The sequence below is a fragment of the Phascolarctos cinereus genome, unplaced genomic scaffold, assembly GCF_003287225.1.
Source record: "Phascolarctos cinereus isolate Bilbo 61053 unplaced genomic scaffold, phaCin_HiC Scaffold_726;HRSCAF=1367, whole genome shotgun sequence".
Taxonomy (NCBI): Eukaryota; Metazoa; Chordata; class Mammalia; order Diprotodontia; family Phascolarctidae; genus Phascolarctos; species Phascolarctos cinereus.
The window spans coordinates 47,724,066-47,751,001 of record NW_027556098.1 but is presented as its reverse complement, the minus strand read 5'-3'; the positions used below and the strand labels follow the sequence as shown (position 1 = coordinate 47,751,001).

The following is a 26,936-nucleotide window of genomic DNA, read 5'->3' as shown; positions in this document are numbered from 1 at the left end:
TTAATTTAAATTTTCCTCCTTTCTTCTCATGATACTTTGTTTGCCTTAAATCTTTAACATTTTAAAAAATCTGATGATTCCCCTTTGTTCTAATACTTTCCTGATTTTTGTTTCAATTATTTGCAAGTGCAATGCTTTATTCACATGTTTTCTTTTGGTCAAATGTGATTCGAATGCCCTGTAACTATGCCTTCCAGATTAAAGAGCCTCCAGAGAACATGTCCTAAAAATGATTTAAATCTTTCAGTTCTAGAATTTCTGCCCTGGGGCCTACACTGTCTTGACTGGTGTATCTAATCAAGCCCAGATATGTTTCACATTCTGCCTCGCATTCTTCTTTGTGCCAGGAATCTACATTGCCACTACATGTATGCCAACCCCTTCTTTTCTCTACCCCTCTAGCTTTCTAGCTCAAGAACTATAAACAAATCAATGCTGGCATTACTCTTGGAAAAGACAAGGTAATCTTAGTTTCTTCAGCTGCAAAATGAGAGGTTGGGACTAAATGATCCCTTATCTCCCTCCAGCACTAAAACTGAAATGTATATATTTCTATTTAATAAGATGGCAGCTATGGCTCATTTTCTCATTTATATATAAGGATAATAACAGCTGATAACATCCCAAATGAATGGCATAGCTTTAGCATCCTTAGAAACCACCCTGTCACACTGGTTGCAATTATAACAGAGTATAAAGATATGTCATGGGTAAAAATAGAAAAGCTCTATGTTAAGAATATGTTCTTTATAACATCATTCATAAAAGAACATAACATTAGATTAAAAAAACAATAGAAGGAAAAGAATACCAGAACATAATGAATAAATATTATTTATGTATATTATATATAAGAATAAATAAATATAAATAAATAATTTGTAGTATGGTATAGTATAGGCAATATATTTAATTTTATCATTAAAAATATACAGAGTAAAGGATCCTTTCAAAAGCATGTTCACTAAATAGGGTAAGAAGTAGGTCATAATGATTATGCAGTTGATTTTGTGGCCTATGGAAATGACATGTTTTTATTAATGGATGTCTGTTATTTATCTATGTAGTTAAAGTTTGTTAAAAATGTATTCTAATCAGCATTATTAAAGTGAAGAATGCTGTAAAAAAAAGACAAGGAAATCAAACCAGAAACTACTTATTAAATAGGTATTGCATGGTAGCCATCTTGCTAGGTGCTAGGGATAAAAAAATACAATGAATGAAACAATCTTTGGTCTCTAGGCGCTTACATTCTATTAGAGAAGGCAGGTACATATATAAGTATAAAGAGAATAAATATAAAAATAAATAAAAAGAAATATGATGTAGTTAAATAAAAGGTCGTTAGGAAGGAAGGGAACTAGAGGTTAAGAGGATCAGAAAAGACAGTGTAGAAGATGATGCTTGAGCTATACCTTGAAGCAAAAGATGGGTTTTTATTGGCAGAGGTAAGAAAAGAGTGCATTCCAGGCATGGGTATGGCCAGTGCAAAGTCATAGAGATGAGAGATGGAGTATTGTATGAAGACATTTCTCATCTGAACATTCTTATCAGATATTGCTTTCTGTAAGCGAGCTTTCAAGAGATAATCAGTAGACATATAAAATTGTCTTCTTTTCACATTTTTCCAACAAAGTCAGCAAATTTGTCTATATAACCAGATGTCTGAAGAACTGACTCTGGGTGAATATGGTATAATTAATATCTAGGATTTGTTTCTTTTGAGTTACTGTTGAAGCTGAATAATGTTATTCTTCACAGCACCTCAAACAAGTCCCAAGTCATACTAACTGTTATTCCAGCTGTAAGATATGTGATTATGGGTTGTTTAAATATATATACATGTAGTTTATGGGGGGAATAGGCAAGATGTAATCTGAGGTCTAGTAGTATAGCTCACCCTTTTTCTTTTATAACCTTTTTTTTTGCAATTATCAAGCATTTTCTTTTCTTCTTTCCAATTTTCCTCTCCTCTCCAAGAAATACAAAACCCTTTGTAACAAATAAGCACAGGCAAGCAAAACAAATTCCTACATTGTTCACATCCAAAAAATTTGGTTTTTTTCCTGCATATTAGTCCATCACCATGTCATGAAATAGACAGCATTCTGTATCACTGGTCTTCTGAAATTACAATTGATAATTGCATTCTCTAGTTCTTAAGTCTTTCAAAATTAAAAAAAAACAATATTGATGTTATAACTAATCTCTTAGTTTTACAGACATCTTGACTCAGTCTCCTCAAAATCTTGAGGATGATTTTAATACTTTTTGTTTGTTTGTTTCAAAAGCTCTTAAGGAAAAACTAGCCTAGCATCAGGTAGGGCCTTAAAATATTGCTCCTATCGCATATACCATAAACTAGAAAAATAGTTTTTATTTCACAAAGGTATGTATTTTGTATATATGTACAGGTTGTCTCCTCCATTAAAATGCAGTAGGTCTTTTGACCTGCTCATTATTAAAGATTTCATTGTTAAGTCTCCATTTGAATCTGTGTATTTTGTTTGTGGTCTCTGAACCAATTTCTGTTTTTATTGTATTGCTGAGTATAAAATATATGTTAACTATTTCTGCCTGTTTGCATTCTTTTTCAATATCTCTGTGCCCTAGTACATAGTTTTTGTAAAAGTTCCATAAGGTGTGGAGAAATATGTATATTCCTTTGCTGTCTTGTTTAGAAGATGCCTTAAGTCATTTAACTCTAGCTTCTCCAGCAATTTGATCAGTTCAATATTTCCCCCTTTATTTATCTTTCTGTTAGATTTATCCAAAACTGAGAGAGTGATATTGAAGTCTTCTGTCACCATTGTGTTACTTCCTATGTCTTCTTGTGTTCAGATAATGTTTCCTTTATGAATTTTAATGCTACGACATTTGGAGCATATAGGTTTATTATTTATATTGGTTTGTTGTTTATGGTTCCTTTCAGCATAATATAGTTTCCTTGTTTATCTTTTTCATTTTTTAATATTTGTTTTGTTTTGTCAGATAGCATGATTAAATTCATGATTTTTCAGATTCATTTGATGCATAGTAATCTTTTCCCATCCCCTCATTTTTATTTTGTGGATGTCTTTGTTTTTTAAATGTGTTTCTTGTAAGCAACAACTTGCAGAAGTTTGCTTTCTTATCTGAGCTATCTTTCCTTTTATTGGATTGTTAAATCCATTCACATTTAAAGTTATTAGAGTTAGGTTTATGTTTTTCTCCATTTATCTTTACTTTTTTTTTTCAAGTTTTGACCCTTTTCCCACTCATTTTCCCCTAGCCCTGCCACTTTAAAAATAACCATGCTGTATTTCTTCAGTTACTTTACCTTAATCTTTTTAAAAAAGTGGCCCAGTTAAAATTCAAGTTCCTTGAAGACCATGGACTATTTTGCTTTTGTCTTTGTACCCCAGCACTTAGCACATACTTAGCACATAGTATTTAACAAAGGTTTTTTGATTGACTATTTGGACTTGTTGCTGTAAGATTTAGAATTTTGCTGACTTGTGTTACTTGAAACTGTATCAAGCTCATAACCAGTCTCAATAACAGCAGTAGCAACAACAATAAAAATAACAACAAAAGAGGCAGAGCCAAGATGGCAGAGAAAAGGCAGAGCTCACCTAAACTCACCCCAAACCCCTCCAAAAAACTTTAAATAATGCGTCAAAAAATTCTGGAGTGGCAGGACCCCACAAAATAATGGGGTGGAACAATTTTCTACCCTAAGACAACTTAGAAGTTTGGCCGGAAAGGTCTGTTGTGCCTGGATGAGATTGGAGCACAGGCCACACCCCAGTAAACCAGCAGTTAGCCTAGGAGGATGACTCAATCAGTGGTAGTTTCCAGACCTGTCAGCCCACAGACAGTGAGGGTGCCTATTCTTGGATATGGGTCAAGTCCTGGATCTCAGTCCCAGGGTGAGGAGGAACACTAGCACAACATATCTTGTAGGGTGCAGGGGAGCTGAGACTCTGGTCATAGTTCCAGGGCAGAGAAGTGTACTTGTGGTTGCTCACAGATCAGAGAATAGGCCAGGAGAGTAGTAAGCACACCTCTTTCTAAAATCATATCACCCTGGAAGAACTGAACACTTACAGGTCCTCAGAATTCTATTTGAAAATAGCTTTACAAAAAAGCTTGAAAATTGGGACAGTTCCCCCTCCACTCTGGAAGCAAATCTCCACTTTGGAATAGAGTTAAAAGTCAAGAAATAGGCTGGAAAATGAGCAAACAATAGAAAAAGATCTTGACTATAGAAAGTTACTGTGGTGACAGAGAAGATCAAAGCACACATTCAGAAGACAAGTCAAAACTGCTACCTCCTAAGCCTCAAAGAAACTTATGAATTGGTCTCAGGTAATGGAAGAGCTCAAAAAGGATTTTAAAAATAAATAAGAGAGGTAGAGGAAAAATTGGGAAGAGAAATTAGAGTGATGTAAAAAAAATCATAAAAGAAAGAGTCAACAACTTGGTAAAGGAGGTAAAAAAAATATAAAAGAAAATGATAATTTAAAAACCAGAATAGGCCAAATGGTAAAAGAAAATCCAATGAGGGGAAGAAAGCAGAATTGGTCAAATGGAAAAAAAAAGTACAAAAATTCACTGAAGAAAAGATTCCTTAAAAAGAATTGGCCAGGGGCAGGTTGGTGGTGCAGTGGATAGTGCACCAGCCCTGGAGTCAGGAGGACCTGAGTTCAAATCTAGCCTCAGACACATAACACTCACAAGCTGTGTGACTCTGGGCAAGCCTCTTAAGCCCAATTGTCTCACCAAAAAAATTTGGCTAAATGGACAAGAAAATACAAAAGCTCACTGAAGAAAATAATACCTTAAAAATTAGAATTGGGCAAGTGGAAGCTAATGACTTTATGAGAGAGCAAGAAACAATAAAACAAAATTAAAAGAATGGAAAAATAGAAGAAAATGTGAAATATCTCATTAGAAAAACAACTGACTTGGAAAATAGATGGAGGAGGTACAACTTGAGAATTATTGGACGACCTGAAACCCATGATTAAAAAAAAAAAGCCTAAGGGCAGCTAGGTAGCACAGTGGATAGAGCACTGGCCCTGAAGTCAGGAGGACCTGAGTTCCAATCTGGCCTCAGACACATAATACTCACTAGCTGTGTGACCCTGGGCAAGCCATTTAACCCCAATTGCCTCAACAACAACAACAACCCCCCCCCCAAAACAACAACAACAACAACAACAAAAAGCCTAGACATCATCTTTTAAGAAATTTTAGAACCAGAGGATAAAATAGAAATTGAAAGAATCCGCTGATCACCTCCTGAAAGAGATTCCAAAATGAAGATGAAATCCCAGGAATATTGTAGCCAAATTCCAGAGTTCTCAAGTCCAGGAGAAAATATTGTAAATAGCCAGAAAGAAACAATTCAAGTATCATGGGGCTACAGTCAGGATAACACAAGACTTAGCAGTTTCTACATTAAAGAATGGAAGAGCTTGGAATATGATATTTTGGAGGGCAAATAGAATTACAGCCAAGAATAATCTACCCAGCAAAACTGAGTCTATTCCTTCAGAGGATTTTCAAGCAAAGCTGAATAGAAAATATGACTCTCAAAAACAAGACTCAAGAGAAGCATAAAAAGGTAAACATGAAAGAGAAATAATAAGGAATTCAGTAAAGTTAACCTGTTAACATTCCTACATGGGAAAATGATGCTTGTAACTTCTAAAATCTTTCTCATTGTTAAGGCAGTTAGGAGTATATATTGACAGAAAGAATGGATGTGAGTTGAATACAATAGAATGAGTATCTATAAAAACAAAAATAAGGGGTGAGGAAGAGGAATGCACTAGGAGTAGGAGAAAGGGAGAGGTTGAATGGGATAAATTATTTCACATAAAAGAGGTAAGAAAGAGCTTTTACAGCGGAGGGGAAGATGGGGTAGGTGATGGGGAACACTTGAGCCTTACTCTTATTGGAATTGGCTCAAAGAGGGAATAACATACACACTCAGTTATATATAAAAATCTATCTTACCCTATAGGAAAGTAGGAGGGAAAGGGATAAGAGGAGAGTGGAGTGCTGCTAGAAGGGAGGGGAGATTGAGGGTGGTGAAAGTCAAAAGCAAAACACTTTTGAGAATGGACAGGATTAAAGGAGAGAATAAGATAAAAGGGGGAAAACAAGAAAGAGAGAAATACATAGCTATCAGAAATGTGAAAAAAATTTACATCAAGTTTCTCTAATAAATACCTCATTTCTCAAATATGCAAAGGACTGAGTCAGATTTATAGAAATAAGAGCCATTCTTAATTGAGAAATGGTCAAAGGATATGAACAAGCAGTTTTCAGACAAAGGAATCAAAGTTATATATAATCATATGAAAATGTGCTCTAAATCACTATTGATTAAAGAAATGCAAATTAAAACAACTCTGAGCTACCACTCCATGCCTATCAGATTGGCTAATATGACAAAAAAAGGAAATTGACAAATGTTGGAGAGACTGTGGGGAAATTGAGATACTAATGCACTGTTGGTGAAGTAGTATGCTGCTTCAACCATTTTGTAGAACAATTTGGAACTATGTCCAAAGGAACCTGTGCAAAGTGAAATGGGCAGAACCAGGAGAACATTGTGTATAGTAACATTAGTGTATAATGAGTCATTGGGAATGACTTGGCTATTCTCAGCAATACAATGATCCAGGACAATTCTGAAGGACTTATGATGACAAATATTATGCATCCCCAGAAAAAGAACTGATGGAGTCAGAATTCAGGTCAAAGAATACTTTTTATTTACTTTCTTTATTTTTCTTGTTTTTTTAATCTGTGTTTTCTTTCATAACATAACCAACATGGAAATCTGTTTCACATTACTTCACATGCATAACCTGTATCAAATTGCTTGCCTTTTCAATGAGAGGGGAGAGTAGGAAGGGAGAGAATTTGGAACTCAAAATTTTTTTACATGAATGTTTAAAATTGTTTTTACATGTAAGTGGGGGGGAATAAAATATTAAAAAATAACAACAACAACTAGAATCTAAGTACTTACTCTGCATCATAAATTATGCTAAGTATCAGGGATAAAAAAGAAAAGCAAAAATACAGTCCTTCCCCTGAAGAAGCTTACATTCTAATCAGAGAGACAAAATATAAACAATCCCTCATAACTTTGATCCAAATATTCTTTCCAGCCTCACTGAATGTTACTTTCCCTATTGTACTCTTTGACCAGCCAAATGAGCCTTCCACTCTTCCTCAAACACAATGTCTTGCATTGGTTAACTCCTAATCCTGGAGTGCATTCCCTTACTCATTTGAACCTTATAGAATCCCTCCCTTCTTTTCAGATGCAGCTCAAGCTTCACCTTTTGCATAAAGCAATCCCAAATGCTAGTGCCTTCCTCCCCAAACTACCTTATATTTAACTGTTGTTATTTATTATGTGTATACTTATTTATGTATTTGTCTTCCCAGTTAGAATGTAAGCTCCTTGCAGGTAGGTGTTTTTTTAATTAATTATATTTGTATCCCCAGAAACAGGCACAGAGCCTGTCATATAGTAGGCACTAAATTGATTGATTGATGTGACAGTTATTACAACTTTGATAAGAACTATGGTGCTATTGCTAAGCCACTCAATGAACTCATTCATGCATATTTGATAGAAGAAGGGCAAGTTTTGAAACCTACAAAGCCATTTGGATATTGATTAATAGACAGTTGTGAACAAATATTTAAAGTCTTAGTCAACTGCCTCACACATGCAGAGTTAATACATGGTGATCTGAACAAGGCTTTTGTCCTACACACAGATGCTAATCGGGAAGATGTGGGCTCTATACTATTCCAAAAAGTGATGGTTTCCAGAAAAAAAACTGAATTTTGCAACAGAAGTTTGACACTGAGGCTCAATACCCCAGGCACAATCTGGCATTCTTAGCGTTTAAGTGGATGGTCACTAAAAAGTTCAGGTTGTACAAAACCAAATTTTAAGTGAGAATCGACAGCAATCCATTTACTCATACTTTGACTAGTGCCAATTTGATGTTAAATGCTAGATATGGGTAGAATTATTAGCCAACTATGACATCCAGTTCAGGTCCGGGAAAACTAACATGGTTACAAATGCCCTATTTTGAAATCCATATCACAATGATTGATCCTCTGTTGCCTCTGTTTCCTGGGGAGGACTGGTACTGAAAGCAGATAGCTAATGAAGGGCCAAGAGAAATTATTCAAAACAAGAAGAAAAGAAATTACTTGATAGGACTAAATTTTAGTCTCTAAAAATCACCATGAGAATGAGATAATGGCAAAAACATTGAAACAATGGCAGAAATTAGAGCTATTCAATGGAGTGCTGTATCAGACTATAACTAGTCCCTGAATGACACCAGGAAGCAGCAGAAGCCACAAAAACATAATACTTTATGACCATGAAAGCTCTAGATGATGTCTTTGGATATGTGAATCAAGAGTCCAGAAACTAGTAAGAAAGTAAAGAGGAGAAGGGAAGAGAGGCTGAAATGGTGGAATAGAAGGAAACAGTCATTAAAGAAACAAACTTATTAAAAGTCTCAACCATTAGACAAGTAGTAAATACGATTCAAATCCCTTTAAGGATGAAGTCAAAGGGCTTCAGACCTTGATGGTAAGAAATCCTCCGTAGAAAGGAAAGAGAAAGGGAAAGGGAAAATGAGGAGGTAGAGCCAAAGTGGTGGAATAGCGGGAAGCAGTGCAGTGAATTCCCCCCCCAAAACTCCTCAGAACAGATCTACAAAATGTACCAGACCAAATCTTGATGGGGAAATCCAAGAAACAGTAAGTATATTATTTTTTCAGCCCAAGTTGGCAATAGGGAGAAAGACAGAAATGACAAATGACACTGGGGATAGGGATATAGACAGGAACACACCACTAAAAGCAGTCTAGCATCCAGGAAGACGTTATGCATCAGGAGAAGAGGAGGTCCAAGACCCATACTGCGGCACTTTGATGAGGATAGTGATACCTGGCAGCTTTATCACTCACTATTGAGTTACAGGTCACAGATCCAGGGTGGACCTGTGACAGAGTGTAGCATCCCCAGCTATGGAGCACTGGACAAGTCTAGGATGTATACTTAGAGAGAAGCTAGTTCAGAAGCAAGCAGCAGTGGTATAGCTCAGATCCCAGGAGCAGAGCAAGGTCTCAGTTCCATTTTCCATCTGTCTGTCTTTCCACTGGTTTGAAGTCTGCAGAAGAATAACCAGGGCAGAGGGAAGAAATTCCAGCCCGAAGAGGAACTTGCATTTCTGTCCATCTGAACTAGTAAAGCTTCCCAGCTGGCTGGTGATGGCTGAGTCCAGCAGAATTTTAATGTTGCTCAGACCAAATCCTAGCTCAGGAGCTTGCAGAGCTTGTATCAGGGAGATAGCAATTAGGCCTTACTCTGGATCAGCCCACTTTGGGAGAATTGAAAGGTCTCCAACCTGAGCTGAAGCTTAGTCTGTGTGACTGGGAAGATGGTGGTAGTAGGGAAGTTTGAAAGATGGGGAGGATTTGGGGCAAAAAATAATGAGTTCAATTTTAAATATATTGAGTTTAATATCAAACAAACAGTTTAAGATGTACAATAGGCAGTTGGAGAAGCAATACTTAAGGTCAGCAGAAAGGTTAGAGCTGGATAAGTAGATTCGAAAATCATCAATGTAGAGATTATAATTGTAGAGATAATCAGCTTCTTGGGAGCTGCTAAAATCACCAAGTGAAATTGTATAAAATGAAAAGAGAAGGGGGCCAAAGACTGAGACCTGAAGGATATCCACTTTTATCAGGCATGATCTATATGAAACTTCAACAAAAAAGACAGAGAAAAAGCAGTCAGATAGAAGGGGAACAAGGAAAGGGTAGTGTCACAAAAACCCAGAGATAAGACAGTATTAAAAAGAGGGCAATTGACAATGTCAAAGCCCACAGAAACATCAAGAATGATGAAAATTAAGAAAAGGCTGTTAGATATGGGAACTAAGAGATGTTTTAGCAACTTTGGAGAGAAGAGTTTCAATTTTTGAATGATAAGGTTGAAAGCCAGAGCTAAGAAGACAATGAGAGAAAAGGAAATGGAAGCACCCATTATAGATGGTCTTCTCAAGGAGTTTAGCTCCCAAAAAGAGAATTATGGGATGATGGCTAGAGGGGATGGATGCATCAAGTAAGGATTTTTAAAAATTAATAAATTTATTTATATTTAGTTTTCAACATTCAGTTCCATAAGATTTTGAGTTCCAAAATTTCTCCCCATCTCTCCCCTCCCCTCACCCCAAGATGGCATGTAAATTGATATAGGCTCAACATAAACATTCATATTAAAGATATTTTCACATTAGGGTTATGTTGTAAAGAAAAATTAGAACCAATGGGAGAAACCACAATAAAGAAGAGACAAAAAAAAGTGAGAGAGAAAGCAAATAATATGCTTTGATTTGCATTCAGACTCCATACTTCTTTTTCTGTATGTAGACAGCATTTTCCATCATGAGTCTTTTGGAATTGTCTTAGATTCTTGCCTTGCTAAAAAAAAGATAAGTCTATCAAAGTTAGTCATCACACACACAATGTTGCTGTTACTGTATACAATGTTCTCCTGGTTCTGTTCACTTCACTCAGCATCAGTTCGTATAAGTCTTTCCAGGTTTTTATAAAATCTGCCTGCTCATCATTTCTTTTTTTTTCTTTCAGCCAAAGACAAGGTTTATTAGAACATCCATCATATTGGCCAGACTTTTAAGGCGTCTGAACATTAGTAAGCTATTGGCTAGATCATAAGAATCTAAGCTATGGCTAGATTATAAGAATCTCAGCCTCATCATTTCTTATAGCACAATAGTATTCCATTACATTCATATACCACAACTTGTTCAGCTATTCCCCAATTGATGGGCATTCCCTCAATTTCCAATTCTTTGTCACCACAAAAAGAGCTGCTATAAATATTTTTGTACATGTGGGTCCTTTTCCCATTTGTATGATCAAGTGAGGATTTTTTTTTACGGACAAGGGACACCTAGGCATGTTTATAGATAGTAGAGAAACAGCCAGTAGACAGGGAGACATTCAAGATAAGTGAGAAAGTGAAGATAATAGAAGAGGATATTTGTTGGAGAACATGGAATGGAATGAGATCACTTGTGTGTGTGTAGAAGTTTGCCTTGGCAAGGAGAAAAGCCATCTCATTATGTGAAACAAGGATGAAGGAGAGATCTCTCAGTGAATAGCCTCATTTTTTTTTTTTCAGTAAAATATGTATTAAGGTTTTCAGCTGAGGGGCAGCTAGGTGGCGCAATGGATAGCGCACCGGCCCTGGATTCAGGAGGACCTGAGTTCAAATGTGACCTCAGACACATAACATTTACTAGCTGTGTGACTCTAGGCAAGTCACTTACCTCTAACCCCCCCCAAAAAAAAGAGGTTTTCAGCTGAGAGAGTAGAGGGGGAGCCAAGGGACTGACAGACTTTAGTAAGTTAGAAGAAAAAAAAACCCAACACACTAAGGAAAAGGGGAAAAAACCTCACCATGAATGAAAGGAAGCCTCTGCTCTGGTTGATAGTTGATTTTTTAAAGAGTCCCTCAACTGCCTTAGCAGGAAGAAATATCCTGAGCGATTAAAGTGAAACTGACAGACTGGCACTAAAAAATGCACTAAAAGGAATAAAGTTCCTCAATTTGAGGGGAAAAAAACCTCAACCTTCACTCAAGCTGACAGATGATTTAATATTAAAAAAAAAGAAGATTGTGGAACAAATGGACCTTGTTCTCTCTTTTTCCCTCAAGGAAAAAGTCTCAACTAGGTCTCTCACATAAAAGGAGAACATCCTCAGATCTAAATGAGGATTAAAGAAAAGGCCTATCCTCTCCCCTCGTCCAAAAGAAAGGGCCTCAACAAAGGCTCATCACATGAGAGAACTAGTATCCACCTCGAAGTAAAAGGCCTAAAGAAAGACCACCAGGGTAAAGGAAAAGTCATCAATTTGATTTGATCCATAGAGTAAGAGAGAGAGACCTAACATTCTATTCCTGAGGCCTATTAACAAATGTGAATAAACAAAAAAAGGACTTTTTTGATCTCAGGGATGACCAAGACACAAACCCAGAAGAGGATAATAATCTCAAAAAGCCTATAATCAGAACCTCACAGAAAAAAAAAAGCATTTTGCCCACTAGAGCACTTAGAATTTTTCTTTCTTTTTTTTTTTAGCAATTTTTTTATTTTTTAATTTGAAAAAAATTTAGTTTTAGTTTTCAACATTCACTTCCATAAGCTTCTGAGTTTTAAATTTTCTCCCCCTCCCTCTCCAAGATGGTGTGCAATCTGATATAGGTTCTACTTACACATTCCTATTAAACATATTTTCACATTAGTCATATTGCAAAGAAGAATTAGAACCAATAGGAGAAGCCACAAGAAAGAAGAAACAAAATGAAACAGAAGAAAAAAAATAGTAGATAATATGCTTCCATCTTCATTCAGACTCCATAGTTCTTCTCTGGATGTGGATAGCATTTTCCAACATGAGACTTTTGGAGATGTCTTAGATCCTTGCATTGTTGAGAAGAGCTAAGTCTATCAAAGTTAATCATTGCACAACATGGCTATTACTATGTACAATGTTCTCCTGGTTCTGCTCACTTCACTCAGCAACAGTTAATATAAGTCTTTCCAGGTTTTTCTGAAGTCTGCCTGCTCATCATTTCTTTTAGCACAATAGTATTCATTACATTCATATACCACAACTTATTTAGCCATTTCCCAATTGATGGGCATCTGCTCAATTTCCAATTCTTTGCAACCACAGAAAGAACTGCTATAAACATTTTTGAACATGTGGGTCCTTTTCCCATTTCTATGATCTCTTTGGATTACAGACCTAGAAGTAGTATTGCTGTGTCAAAGGGTATGCACATTTTTATAGCCCTTTGGGCATAGTTCCAAATTGCTCTCCAAAATGACTGGATCATTTCACACCAACAAAGCATTAATGTTCCAATTTTCCCACATCTTCTCTAATACTTGTCATTTTCCTCACTTAAAATTTTTCAAAGAATCATGCAAGAATTTAAAAATATATTATAAGAAATAAGAGTTATGGAGCAGAGAATTGAAAAACTGATCAAAAGTTTAACAGAAGATGACCACAATCTTACCCTAGAAACAAACTTCCTAAAAATGAGAATGAACCAAATGGAAATTAATGACTCCAAGAGACAGTAAGAATTCTTAAAAAAGTCAAAAGAATGAGAAAATAGAAGAAAATATAAGATATCTCCTACCAAAAACAACTGACTTGGCCAAAAGATCAAGGAGATATTACTTAAGAATCACAGGATTACCTGGATATTATATTTTTAAAAAACATATTGAAGAAAATTGCCCAGGTCCTCTCCTGGGCTCTCTCCATCCTTCCCCTCCCCTTCTTTTCCTTTACCTTCTTTCTTCTCTATACTCTCTCCTTTGGTGACCTCATCAACTCCTATGGGTTCAATTACCATCTCTATACAGATGACACCTATCTCTTTATATTCAATCCCTTTCTCTCTCCTGAGTTACAGTCATACATCACCAGCTACCTACCGAACACAACAAACATATCACATAGGCAGCTAGGTGGTATAGTAGATAACTTACTGGGCCTGGAGTCAGGAAGATGTGAGTTCAGATCTGGTCTCAGACACTTACTAACTGTGTGACTCTGTTTAACTCAACTGTAAAATGGGGATAATAACATATATTACAGTTGTTGTAAGGACCAAATGAAGTAATATTTGTAAAAAGTGTTTAGCACAGTGCCTGGAATATAGATGCTATATAAATGATTATTCCCTTCTTCCCCCTCCTCCCTATATGTACAATACTTCCCCTCAAACTTTCCCCTCTTCTAAACTTCAATATTACTGTAGAGGACCATTGTTATTTCAGTTTTCATGGTTTTACATCCTAAGCATCATCTTTGACTCCTTATTTCACATACAAAATCACTTGCTAAATCTCACCATTTCTATGGTATTTCTGCCTTCATAGTATCTCTCTCATCTGTTCCCTTCTCATTACTTATACAACATTGCCTCAGCTTAGGCTCTCATCGCCTAGGCAATGGCCTCCCTTAATTGATCCCCCGCCTTATTCCATCCTCATTCTAATATATCTCCCACCCAGCTGCCAATACTGATTTTCTTAAAGTGGAGGTTGGACTATAATACTCCCTTGGGACTCAATAAAATTTGAAATTTTCCTATTGTCTCTAGGATAACATATAAATGCCTCTGTCTTTAAAAGTCCTTTTCAAGGCTACTCCAACCTATCTTTCAAGGCTTATTATATATTATTCCCTTACCTGAACTCTGCTATGTAAACAAATTCCCTTTCTTGCTGTTCTACAAACATGACTATTATCACCTGTTGATGTACCTTCATTTAAGTTTCTACATGAAGCCTTTTCTGATCCCTTCCTCCCTATGCAATCTATACTTATTTTGCATTTATTCTACATAGAGGCAATATAGATGGAGAATCTCCTAAACTGAAAAAAAAAGCATCAAAATTGCTGGCTCTGCAAAGACAAATTTATTTATAATACATCAGCTATAAGAAAGACCACAGCAGAAATCCCCTTAAATCACCACCACAACTGTTGACTTTCCAATTCTGGAAATGCAGTCCCACCATACAACTTTTAGGATAACAAATTATTTTCTGAAGACACCTGTTTATGTGTCTTCAATAGACAAGGGTTAAATCCATTTTTCTCAGAAAATAAATTCTTGCTTCTGTCTTTTCTTCTCAGCAATCACAACTTCTGCCCCTCCAGAAGAACAGTTAAACTTTCAGTCCAATCTACAGACTCCTCATGGAATGTGTTAAAATGATATTGTAACAGTCTCTGTGGAAGAGGTTATTGAAATTCGTGTTTTGTTGGGTTTCCTATGAAATGTAAGCTTCTTGAGAGCAGGAACTTCTATTTTTCTCCTGGGTCATAGTAGATGCTTAATAGAAACTTGTTGATCGATTGATTGATTAATTGATTAAAACTGTGTGTCTCATGACCCATAGGTTTTGGAAGAACAACATTTGTAAACCAATACAATAAGTGATAAATTGAAGCCTTATTGTATGAAACACTATTCTCAAGATTCACAATGAAAGAAAGTTCTAAATAGATAAGACTATATTGTCATGAATTTCTTCTGGCACTTCGGGTAACCAAGTCCCTTTTGAAAAGGGTGTTATCACAAAGTTAAGCTGTTGTTTCTACAGTATTTTACTTGTAATTTAAACTGAAGTTCACAAACTGATGAATGCATTGTATTGTGCAAATGCCTAAATAGAGTATTTTATCTTGAGTCGTCTTATATAGTATTATTGAAGTTAAAGCCACGGAGAAGTAATATAAATTAAGGGCCTGAAATCACCCAGGAAAGATTCATGATCCAAGTAGTCCCCTCAATCTGCTTCTGCAGCAATTCAGTACGACAAATTATTTGAAAGCCATCTACTTGCAGAAAGGAAAAAAAAAACCGACCTTGACATCACATATTTCATCAAGCATGGGTGGTATAATTGAGTAGAATACCCCATATCCATGTAGGAAAAAAAGTCCCCACAATTTAACATCAGTGAACATTAATCTCTAGCAAATGCAAACTGATCCAACCTTTTGTCAAAATCTTGTAGCCAAGCTGTCACATTTTACACAAATAAATACAGAAGACCTCTTAGCAAAAAGAAAAGGAGGAGGGAAGGGTGTGCGGTGGGGTTGCTGATTCTACGGTTTTGGAAGAGGTTTCCCGGTTAGAGGAGGGGCCAAAAAAAAAAAATCAATAGCGCAGGGGATGGATGTAAAAGGAGACACATCCAGTGAGCAGAAGCAACAGCTGACCTCCCAGAGAGAACCGCTAGCCCACCCTCTCCTACACAAAGACCGGGCATTGGGGAGAGAGACAGAGACCCACGACTGCAGCCCTGGCTTAATCCTCCCTTTAAGAAGAGAAACTAGAGCTTTGAACTTGTCTACTCCATATATCTACCTCCACTTACCCGCTTCCCTTGCACCTCCCCAACACGTTCTCAGAGAGAAGGTGGCTAGATGAGTAACTGAAGAGGGAGTTACAGTTCTTTGTCTAAGAAATGTGAAAGGCTGCAGAAGGATCCTGGGGTTTGCGAAAGCAACTGTGACTTGAGTAAAGGAGGACAAATTGCAAGGGAAAGGAGGACAGAAAGCTTGGAAGCAGGAGAAAGAGCACGAGGGACCGTGAAACCTCTTGCTCACAAAAGACTTGTACCTGAGGCAGCAGCCTACACCTGGTTACATTGTAGAGGGTGCGCAGCGTATGTGGGTGTGTCCCTCGGATTGTTCCTTGACCGTGCAGCCTCCCCAGACGCGATGAACCGGATGATCAGTATCCTTCTGGGCGCAATGCTGCTCTGGGGCCAGGGCGGCTTCTCTCGGAGGGTCGTCAGCGGTGAGTAAGGAGAAACCAAGAAAGGAGAACGGTTGGAAGGAGAGTCATACTAGTTTAAACTTCTTTTGCCTGATACATTTCTGGGAGAGAACGAAGGAGCCCTTGTTTGGGAACTTTGTTCTCCTTGGTAGCTTTTTTGGGTTACCGCCCAGAGATAAAATGTATACCTGTGGAATTGGAAGTGGAGCTTAGAGTGACAAGAGTTGAACAGTTTGTGCCTGTTAGCCTCCCTGACCCCTTCTCCACTACACACACACACACACACACACACACACACACACACACACACACACACACACACACATTCACTTACTTCAAACATTGCATGTATACCTAGAGATCAGCTTTACTAAACCACATCATTCACTTATCAGGAAAACTAATCTCAAGGAAATGAAGTAGCTTGTCTAAGTTTGCAAGGATCATAAGTGGCATAGGCTCTTCATGGACTAGTATGTTTCTAGACCATTCTGCTTTGGCAGATTGACTTGAAAAAGATGGAAAGATTGGGAAGATGGACAAATTATTCATTTCAGGGACAGGGCTTTTAGGGGGAGGGAGGGATAAGAAACACAGAGGATGGGAATGTTACTGAAAAGAATAACACCTGATGATCTTTGATTCTTCATGCTAAACACTGAAAAAGATTGATTAGACTTTCCCTTATGCTGTTTCTCTGTGGTTACAAAGGAGGCAGATTTCATTTGTGAAAAGCAAACAATGAAGAGGATGTCTTTTCATAAATGAGTCTACATGTCTCTACGGCATGGTCAGTTCTCCGTGTCTTTTCAAGGTGTGCCCAGGCGTACTTGTGAGTCCATGAATTGAAGATGAATCAGGCTCTTCAATGCTCAGCTATTTCCCCTTTGTCTCTTTCTGTCCCTTCCCACGTTGCTCTTCCATTTCTTGACAGTTTAAACCTTGTGTTATTCTGAGAGCTCTGCTTCATCTCCACCTTCTCTTTCCCCAACCCCCCACCATCATTTAGCTGCTGTCAGAACCTAGAAGACTAAAATACAGACAACGATTACGATGCAGCTCTGACTGTGGGTCTTTGCAGATAGGAAACTTCTTTTTAAGAGGAAAAACACACTCACACACATACATACGACATATAATGTAAAATGAAGGTTTTGAGATGTTGTTATTTAGTACAAGTTCTTGTTTCTGAAGTAAAAAAAAATAGTTTATGTTCCTTTCAGTATTCTGATAGTCTCAGAAATTCCTACATACCATTAACCAAAACATAGAGGAATTTCAAATCTTCCTTAGTGGGCAGAGCAATCACACTAGTAAAACTGTGGGTTCTTGAAATTGGTTCTTGAAATATTGAAGAAGTATTTACTTAAATATTTCAGTCTGACTTTCTTTTAAAAATAATATTATGATTGGTTTAGACTCTATTTTGTATATCATTTATTTTCCTTTCTCTTTCGTCGCTTCTGTCCTTCCCTCTCCTCCTTTTTCTGTAAGAAATAAACCTCTTGAGAGGGAGAATTGATTAACAATGCATAGAAGGACTGCAGGACAATAGGAAATCTCCGTGAGAAGCTCTTTAGAAACTGGATAGATTCTATTCTGTTTGTGTAGTTTATACCCAAAGTCAGGGAATGAAGTAGTCTCTTTTGAATCTTACTTAAGACACTGTACTAACTTTTGGTACTTGATTGGATGAATGTGTTGTAAGGGTAAAAAATGTGTTTGTTTGATTGGTAAGCCTTAGGTAGAAAGCCAATGAGTATGAGTTCTCTAATGAATCTTCAAAAGAAAAACTGCTTAATAGGTAAAACTTTTAATCTGGCTCATATACAAGAGTATTATATAACATAGTTAAAATCAATTTATTAAATCAAATTATATAGAATAATTCAAATCAATTTAAAAATGCTTATTAAGATAATCTGTTCTTTGGTGCAGGAGGCACATAAAAATGTATATATTTAGGGGGCAGAAAATTTCCAGTAGGGTCCAGTTGTTCCAAAACGGAGCAGTACTCTAGTGTCATTATGGTCTCGGTTATTATTTTAGAGGCATAGAAAATGCCACAAGAAACTAGTGGTTTAATCACCTCTAAAGTTAGGCCTTTATAAAGGACGAACAGGGTGTTAACTCCATCGCTACTAATAATAGCCGTAAAAACCTGCTGACTCTTCAAAACACACTTCTTAAAAATCTAGTTACTAATCAGCTTCCTCCAACATTTTAGTCTTTTTATAATGAGATTGAAATACACTTTGAAAGATAATTAAATTAATTTAGTTTTCTGTGTATCCCCTCACCTAAATTTTTGGGAAAGAAATCATAAGCTATTTATGAAATGAGTGTGTACTACACAAGGGTGTTCCTTGAAGTTGTAATTTAGGAATTATCCTAAATATTCTTTTCTAATTGAGAGCAGTTGAAATTTAGAGTCCTTTCTGAACATATGGAGATTTAAATATTTGATAGCTATCTCAGAGTCAAAAAAAAAATCTGTATTCAAATCTCTCCTCTACATCCACTCCTGGGCAAATCTTCAGTCTTCCAGGCAACTCCCAAAGACCTAAAGTTGCTAACATACATTAGTAGAGGAAGTTATTCAGTGATTGGTCTTTATATCAACTTCACAGGTCCAGTTAAAAAACAACAACAGGAATAACAAAACCCAAATGTTCAAGAGAACTTGAACATAGATTTTTCTTTTAATGGAAATACTTCATTGATTTTCATACTACCCTTTTAGCAGTTTTTCTTTTGTGTGTGTTGTGTGGCTTTAGAATTTCCAAAGGAGAAATGATTAAATTAAAAACAAAACATTATAAAACAATACTGAAAAAATTTTACTTTACATGCCACATTAAAATTATTACCAAAGATCTTTTGCATTATTTCCTTGTGGAACATTTATAGGCATCTTATGGGTAACATCTGGAAATCTAATTAATTGAGCATGAGATATTTGATTTAGCATAAATGATTATGTTTATTTAATGTTAAAATAATGACTAAGTAATGCATTTCTCCCATATAGTTTAATGGCCTTTGGCCATAAAATATTCAAATTGTAGCATAACCATTTGTGATAGCCAACACATATCTGTTGTATCCATTTTGGGATATTACTTTTTGTCAAAATATAGATAGCATCTTTTTCCAAAATAGCATTCATGAATTTAAGCAGTACTACATGATTTGGGAAAGTGAGAAGTAGGGGAAGCAGTATGTGATTCACTAGCTATGTGGATAAGATGCTCTGTTTGGATTGGGGGAGTGGGCAACCTTTTTCATGACACAAAGGTGCCATTTATTAATTTATTGCTCCCTACCTTAACTACTTGAAGCAGACTCTGTGGAGATATATTATTTTTTCAGTTGTTGTCAATTTATTTGGGGGCAAGTATGAAACATGATGTAAGGCTGGAAACTGTTAGGTTTCAACAAGGAAACTAACTGATGATCACTAACAGGAAAAACCAAATATTTGCAAAATTAAGGCACTAACAAAAGTGAAATGTTTTGAGATACTTTTATTTTAATAACTAAAATGAACCACACAACAATTTGAAGTAATTACAGTATGTTTTATTTATTTACTATGTTACAAAAATTGTTACCTTAAAAGCATAAACTTTTTATTAGAAATTATTTTCTAATAATTTTTATCATTTTAATGGAAAATAATCATTTAATTGAAAATAATCCCTTATCCTTGATTTAATAATTTGGCATTTGTATTATTTTTAAGGTTAATAGTATTTAATATTTTATATCTAATATTTTATTAATATATCAATATTAACATTTAAACATTTGATAGTATTTAATCATTCAGATGGGATCAGGTGTGCTCAGGGTGGTATGGGCTGTCTGACATAGTGGGTAGCAATTTGGGCCTGGAGTCAGGAAGCTCTGGGTTCAAGTTTTGCCTCTGATTTGTAGTAGCTGTGTGACCATAGACAAGTCACTTAAACTTTTAGTGTCCTAGAGATTCTCTAAACTCTCAAAGACTATAAGTAATGAATTAGTGGAAGGGTTTTTGCCCTGTGAACTCTTTATGCCAATGAAATCATAGATTTGGATAATATAAAGGAAATCAGTTATGATTGATTTTAATGTGCGAATAGCAAAGAAAAAATACATAAACATTTTTATTGCCAAAATGTATTCTATTACTTAGGTTGCTGATCTAGGGACTGTATAGATCTAGGAACCACATAAATCAAGAATTTATTTTCAAAAGTTTATAATCAAAGGCATCCTTTGGTTATAGAAACATATACATTAGCTACATAGGCAACAGTATGAAACCATTAAGTAAATGGGATATTAAGGTATTTATATCATACAAAAATATGAATTCTGGGAGAATCAATATTCTAGCTTTTCCTTTTTTATGTTTTAAATACATGTAGCTGTGACCTCCAACTTTAAAGAATTGAAGTACTCTATGTAAAGCCTCATTCTGCCAAAAACATGCTTTATTATGTATATTTAAAAAAATTAAGTGAATTAAAATTAATGTTGGTATTAAGAATTTGGACTACACATAGTGTAACTGAGTATACCCTAGGATTTTACAAAACCATGTTTGTTAACCCTAGGTCTGAGGACTGAAAAGCAGAACTGCTGACTCTGTTAATCTGTAATGTTATTCCATGACATCATCAAGAGCAAAAAGTGATGACAGTGCAGTTTCGAGAGATGCAATTTCTTTAAGTATGTCCCTGGCAAGAAAGGTCCAAATTTTATTAATGACTTAAAGTCATTTAACAGACTACACATTAATCACAGCCATTGTTTCTTAAATACTTCCCCCCCCTGCCATTGCATGGTTTGCTTTACAAAAATGTTTTTTGCTCCTTTTATATATTCTCATTTTAGAATTACTCAAATTACTTGATTATTTCTAAAGTCTCGTATTTAAAAATTCTTTAAGATATTTCTACATAAATTATCCATGACTTTGCAAAATTATAAATTCTACAGAATTTAAAAATCTATACAAAGTCAAAATAAGCTCTGTTCTTGGAGAAAAACTGATATAGCTATTTCCTTCCTTTTTGTTTCCACAATTGTGTTTGCATGGCATCAATCACATATTTAAAATTTTGGCATTTAAGACTCTGTGTGATAGAGGGGAGAACACTGGACTGATATGGGAGAAGATATGGGCCCTAATCTCAGTTTTACACCATGGTTTTACACCATTTATTTTCTCCAGCCCTCAATTGTCTCATTTATAGAATAAGACATGCATCATCATAGCTAGAAGAAGCAAGTAACTGGATTCTGAATTCCCTGGGATCATGTAGTTTCATCTTCAGTTTGGCCAGTTTTGGCTCTAACATCACATACATTCTCCAGGCCTTTTTTTTAAAACTAAAGGTTGGCTAGACTAGCTGTCAAACCTTTGCTCTGTGCTACCTTCAGCATCCCTCTATGGTTCTAACCTCCCCTCCAACCCAGTATATTGTGCAGCCCTTTGTCGCTTTTTCTGGATAGATATGTAATCAGAATAACTGCTAAAGTCTTTTCACAGTCTTAATTCTACTAGAATTCTCTGCAGCTGTTGACGCTGGCTTCCTAGTTCTTTATTCCCTTCTTGGCTTCTTTTACGCTAATCTCTCTGATGTTCCTCTTACCTAAATGATTGTTATTTTTCAGTCTCTTTAGCTGATAAGTATTGGGGATACACAGAAAGGTAAAAGCATTTCCTGCTCTCGAGGATTTTACAATCCAATAGAGAGTGACAACAAGCAAACAATGTACAAATGTACACACACATATGCACACACACACTCACAATCATGTTTACAGGATATATTGGAGATAATCTCAGATAGACGGCCCCGGCACAAACAGAAAAGGCTTCTTTCATAAGATGGGATTTTAGCTGATATTTGAAGGAAGCCAGGGAAGGGAGGAGATAAAGATGAGAGAGTGATTCCAGGTGTGGGGGACAGCCGGTGAAAATGCAGAGCCAGGAGATGGAGTTTGAGGAAGAGCAAAGAGCTAGAAATGTATCTATCATAACCAGATATTTTCAGTATAGGAATATAGTGTTTTTTAAGGGGTCTATGATAAAAGCTACTTTCTCTGGTCATTCAAGATGGGAAGCAATCCTTTTCCCAGGCACAAGAAACAGAAAGAAACAGAGAGAGAACCAGACAGAGAGACGGACAGAGACAGAGATGGAGGGAGATCCATTTGGGTGGATGGTGCCTATTGTATTCCCATTCAGTTCTGGTTCAGAGACTAATACACTATCAGGTATTGACAGACAATCACTCGCTGTTCAGAGACCAACACACAATCTGTCACAAATTACCTGTGTTATTCTGAATCAGAGGAAGACCTCTCCCTTTCACATCACCATGCATTTCCAGAAGCAGTTTGCTTAGACATTCATTTTGGGTTGATGCCAAGTCAGAGGTCCCTGTATACACTCCCAGGACTGGGCTCTCATTGATCTAACTACAACTGTTCCAACAGCTTTTTCCAGAGGCCAAAGAGAATACTAGGACTGAAGGCTAGAGAGAGCTGGAACTCCTGGTCGAAACTTCTGGTTCTTGGTAGCTTGAGAGAGGAAAGGAATTTTTATAAAAGCTTGTGTGGTCTCACTGCATAGGACTATTTTGTGTGAGTGAGCATGGAAGAGGAACCAAGCAGCCATGAGCAGACATCATCAATCTTTTTTTTGTGTGTGTGTGAGGCAATTGGGGTTAAGTGACTTGCCCAGAGTCACACAGCTAGTGTTATGTGTCTGAGGCTGGATTTGAGCTCAGATCCTCCTGACTCCAGGGCCGGTACTCTATCTACTGCACCACCTAGCTGCCTCCATCATCAATCTTGTATGTATAGGTCCACGACAGAATCTGAGTTGAACGTGACCCTTTCCTGAACATTCTAGATCAACCTTTACCTGGACAAGAAGACTCTCTGTAACATCTCCAACAAGTAGTCATCCAGGCTTCACTTAAAAGAATTCCATGATCTCCCAGGGCAACCTATTTGAGAGTTTTGCTCTAGCTATATTGAGCTTAGATCCGTCTATCTTCAATCTTCGTTGTTTATACTGGTTTTGTCTTCTAGAACCAAGCAGAACAAATCTAATCTCTCTTCTATATGACAGCCTTTTAATTAACTAAAGACAGTTATAATTTGCCCTCTCTCTTCCCTGCCCCCCAAAGCCCCAAATACATTTTCATGATAAATTATTTTGCATTATCTAGAACAAATGCCCTCTCCTTTAGAGAATCCACTTCCCACTTTCCTTTATTTCCCCCCTCTCTCTGACGCAGACTGACTACTCCTTTCCAGCTTCCTACTTTTTTTGTTCTTTAAAAAATTTTTTTATTTGTTTTTAGTTTTCAGCATTCACTTTGATAAGATTTTGAGTTCTAAAATTTCTCCCCTCCCTCCCTTCCTGCTTCCCAAGACAGCATATAATCTGATACAGACTTTATATGTACAATGGTCTTAAACATATTTTCACATTAGTCATGTTGTGATAGAAGAATCAGAACAAAAGGGAAAAACCACAAGAAAGAACAAAAAATAAACAAAAACAACAACAAAAAAAGAAATTAGTATGCTTTGATCTGTATTCACACTCCGTAGTTCTTTCCCTGGATGTGGATAGAAACTTCTATCCTGAATCTTTTGGAATTATCTTAGATCATTACAATGCTGAGAAGAGCTAAGTCTATCAAAGTCGATCATCACACAATGTTGCTATAACTGTGCATAATGTTCTCCTGATTCTGCTCACTTAACTCATCATCAGTCCATGCAAGTCTTTCCAGGTTTTTCTGAAATCTGACTGCTCATCATTTCTTATCAAACAATAGTATTTCATTACAGTCATATACCACAACTTGTTCAGCCATTCCCCCAATTGATGGGCATCCTCTCAATGTCCAATTCTTTGCCACCACAAAAAGAACTACTCTAAATATTTTTTGTACATGTGGGTCCTTTCCCCTTTTTTATAATCTCTTTGTCATACAGACCTAGTAGTGTTATTCTAGTTTCTTACTTTTATCAAACAAATAAGCCTACTCTAGGCTAGAGCTTTGTAATCAGTTATCTTTGTCTATATCTCCTCCCTTCTATTCCTTATACCAAATCTTAGAAATTTTTCTTTTGAAAATCTATCATCTATTACTGCCATTCCTTTCCACTGTCCTCATTCCACTCAAAATTGTCATTGCCTTCCACCTAGATTGTTGTAATAGCTTCCTAACTGGCATCTTTATTCCCAATCTTTCCCCAGTCCAGTTTATCCTACATACTTACAACAAAATGATTTCTCTGAGACACCATTTTCATCATTTATTTCCTTTTTCAAAAATCTTGAATAGCTCCACTTTGTGTTTGGAAACTTAAAATCCCATACTTACATAGTTTATTTTATTAATGAGATTTCCCCTTGGCACCTGTTAAATTAGTCTAAATCCAGAAGCACAAGGAAAGTTAACTGATAACTACTCTTGCTTAGAGAAATGTTCTCGACAAAACTAAAGTTATTCTTCCATGCTAAGTACTATAACAATGACTTTGATTTCTTACATATTCTTTGTATATATGCATTATTTACATGCTTGTTTATATGTGTGTAAATGTACATATTCATATGTGTTTATATACACATATATGCATATACACGCATACACATATACACACATATTCAAAGGAATTTTTTGACAAAAACCAGAGTACATTTAATGGCTTTCCCACGGCTTGTCTGATCCTTTTCTGGATCTTCATCTGAATCATGTCTGCTAACTGTGGATAACAAATCTCTGTCCTGGGCCATCTTCTCTTCTCCCATACTATGGATTTAATTATCTCTGTGCAAAGTATTATCAGATCTACTTGTCCAGCTTTAATGTCTGTCCTGACGTCCGGTCTTGCCTTTCCAACTGCTTATTAAACATATCAAACTTGTAAGCATCTTAAACTAAACATGTCCAAAACTGAAACCGTCTTTTCCCTAAAACTTCCTTTCTTCCCATCTTCTCCATTGCTGTCCAGGGCACTGGACAGTATCCTCACCAGACTTCAAAAACCTAGATGTCGCCTTTGACTCTTCACTCTCCCTTACCTCCCCATATCCAGTCAGTTGAAAAGTCTTCTTGTTTCTACCTTTGAAACATTTCTAGTGTGCACTTACTTCTTTCCTCTGATATTGCCACCATCTTGGTGCAGGCCTCCCTTGTAATAGCCATACTAGATCAAACGCGATAATATTTGTAAAGGGCTTAGTACACATTAAGCACTTGATAAAGGCCTATTCCCTTCCCTTTCCCCTCTTTCCCTTCCCTGGTTGATCTCTCTGTCTCAAGGCTCTCCCCACCACCTGCAATTCTCTATTCAGTTCTCAATTTGATCTTCCAGTAGCAGAAGTCTGACCATGTCACCTCCCCTATTCAGTAATTTCCAGTGGTTTCTTATTACCTCCAGAATAAAATAAAATGATATAAAACCTGTTAGACATTCAACACCCTTCATAATGGGGCCCCTTCCTATCTGTTTAGTCTTCTTATCCCTTCCTGTCCCCTATGCACTCTGTGATTTGCTGTTCCTTTCACAAGACAATTCACTTCCCAACTTAGGGAATTTCTCCTTGCTGTTCTCCATACCTGGACCTCTCTCCCTCCTTATCTCTACTTCCTGGATTACCTGGCTTCCTTCAAGTCTCAGCCAAAGTTTCATCTGTGAAAAGCCTTTTCTAGTCATCCTTGGTCTTTGTGCTATCTCCTTGAGAACTACAATCTATCCTGTCTAGCTTTTTCATATGGATATATTTGCAAATTGTCTTCCCCACTATAAGCTCTTTGAGAACAGGGACTAGGCTTTTAAAAAATTTTCTTTGCATTCCTAGCAGTTAGCATAGAGCCTGGCATTTAGTAACACTCAATACATACTTTTTGTATTGATTGTACTCTGATTTTTGGCAAAAATGCCTTGGTGCCTAATCTTTGCCTGCCCTCATTTTATTTATTTTGGTGAGGCAATTGGGGTTAAGTGACTTGTCCAGAGTCACACAGCTAGTGAATGTTATAGGACTGAGGCTGGATTTGAACTCAGGTCCTCCTGACTGCAGGGCCAGTCCTCTATCCACTGCACCACCTAACTGCCTCCCTCATTTTTTTTAAATAAAAACTTTGAGTTTATAAATAAAGCACCCACATAAAAGGTCCATGTTCTCATCCTTGACCCAGGCAAGTAATATCCTTTCACAGATTGATGTCCAGACTGCTGTGTTTGTCTTCTGATGCTATGATTGTTTTAGATCTTGGAAGAAGGAAAAACTAATATGAATCTCAGCCTATATGAAGAAACATAACTTCTTTCCAAATACTGTATAGATGAAGACCAAAGCTCCATGTTAAGAGAAAAAAAAGGCAGGGAGGGGGTGAAGGGAGGAAGAGGAAGGAAGGGAATAAGCTGGGTGGCGCAGAGAATAAAACCTCGG

At 36.6% G+C, this 26,936-nt stretch overlaps 1 protein-coding gene across 3 annotated transcripts in view; it reads left to right on the top strand.

Moving 5' to 3' along the window:
• The window catches only part of CHODL (chondrolectin), a 162,311-nt gene that overhangs the window by 119,868 nt on the left and 15,507 nt on the right, over window positions 1-26,936 (top strand). The window contains exon 1 of one of the 3 annotated variants that reach the window (XM_020996063.2): window positions 15,856-16,477. The exons of the other annotated variants lie outside the window; for them this stretch is intronic. Coding sequence (XP_020851722.1) covers window positions 16,399-16,477 — 79 coding nt within the window. The 5' untranslated portion in view covers window positions 15,856-16,398. Of the gene's footprint in view, window positions 1-15,855; window positions 16,478-26,936 lie in introns of those variants that run through there. 3 annotated transcript variants of the gene reach the window in all.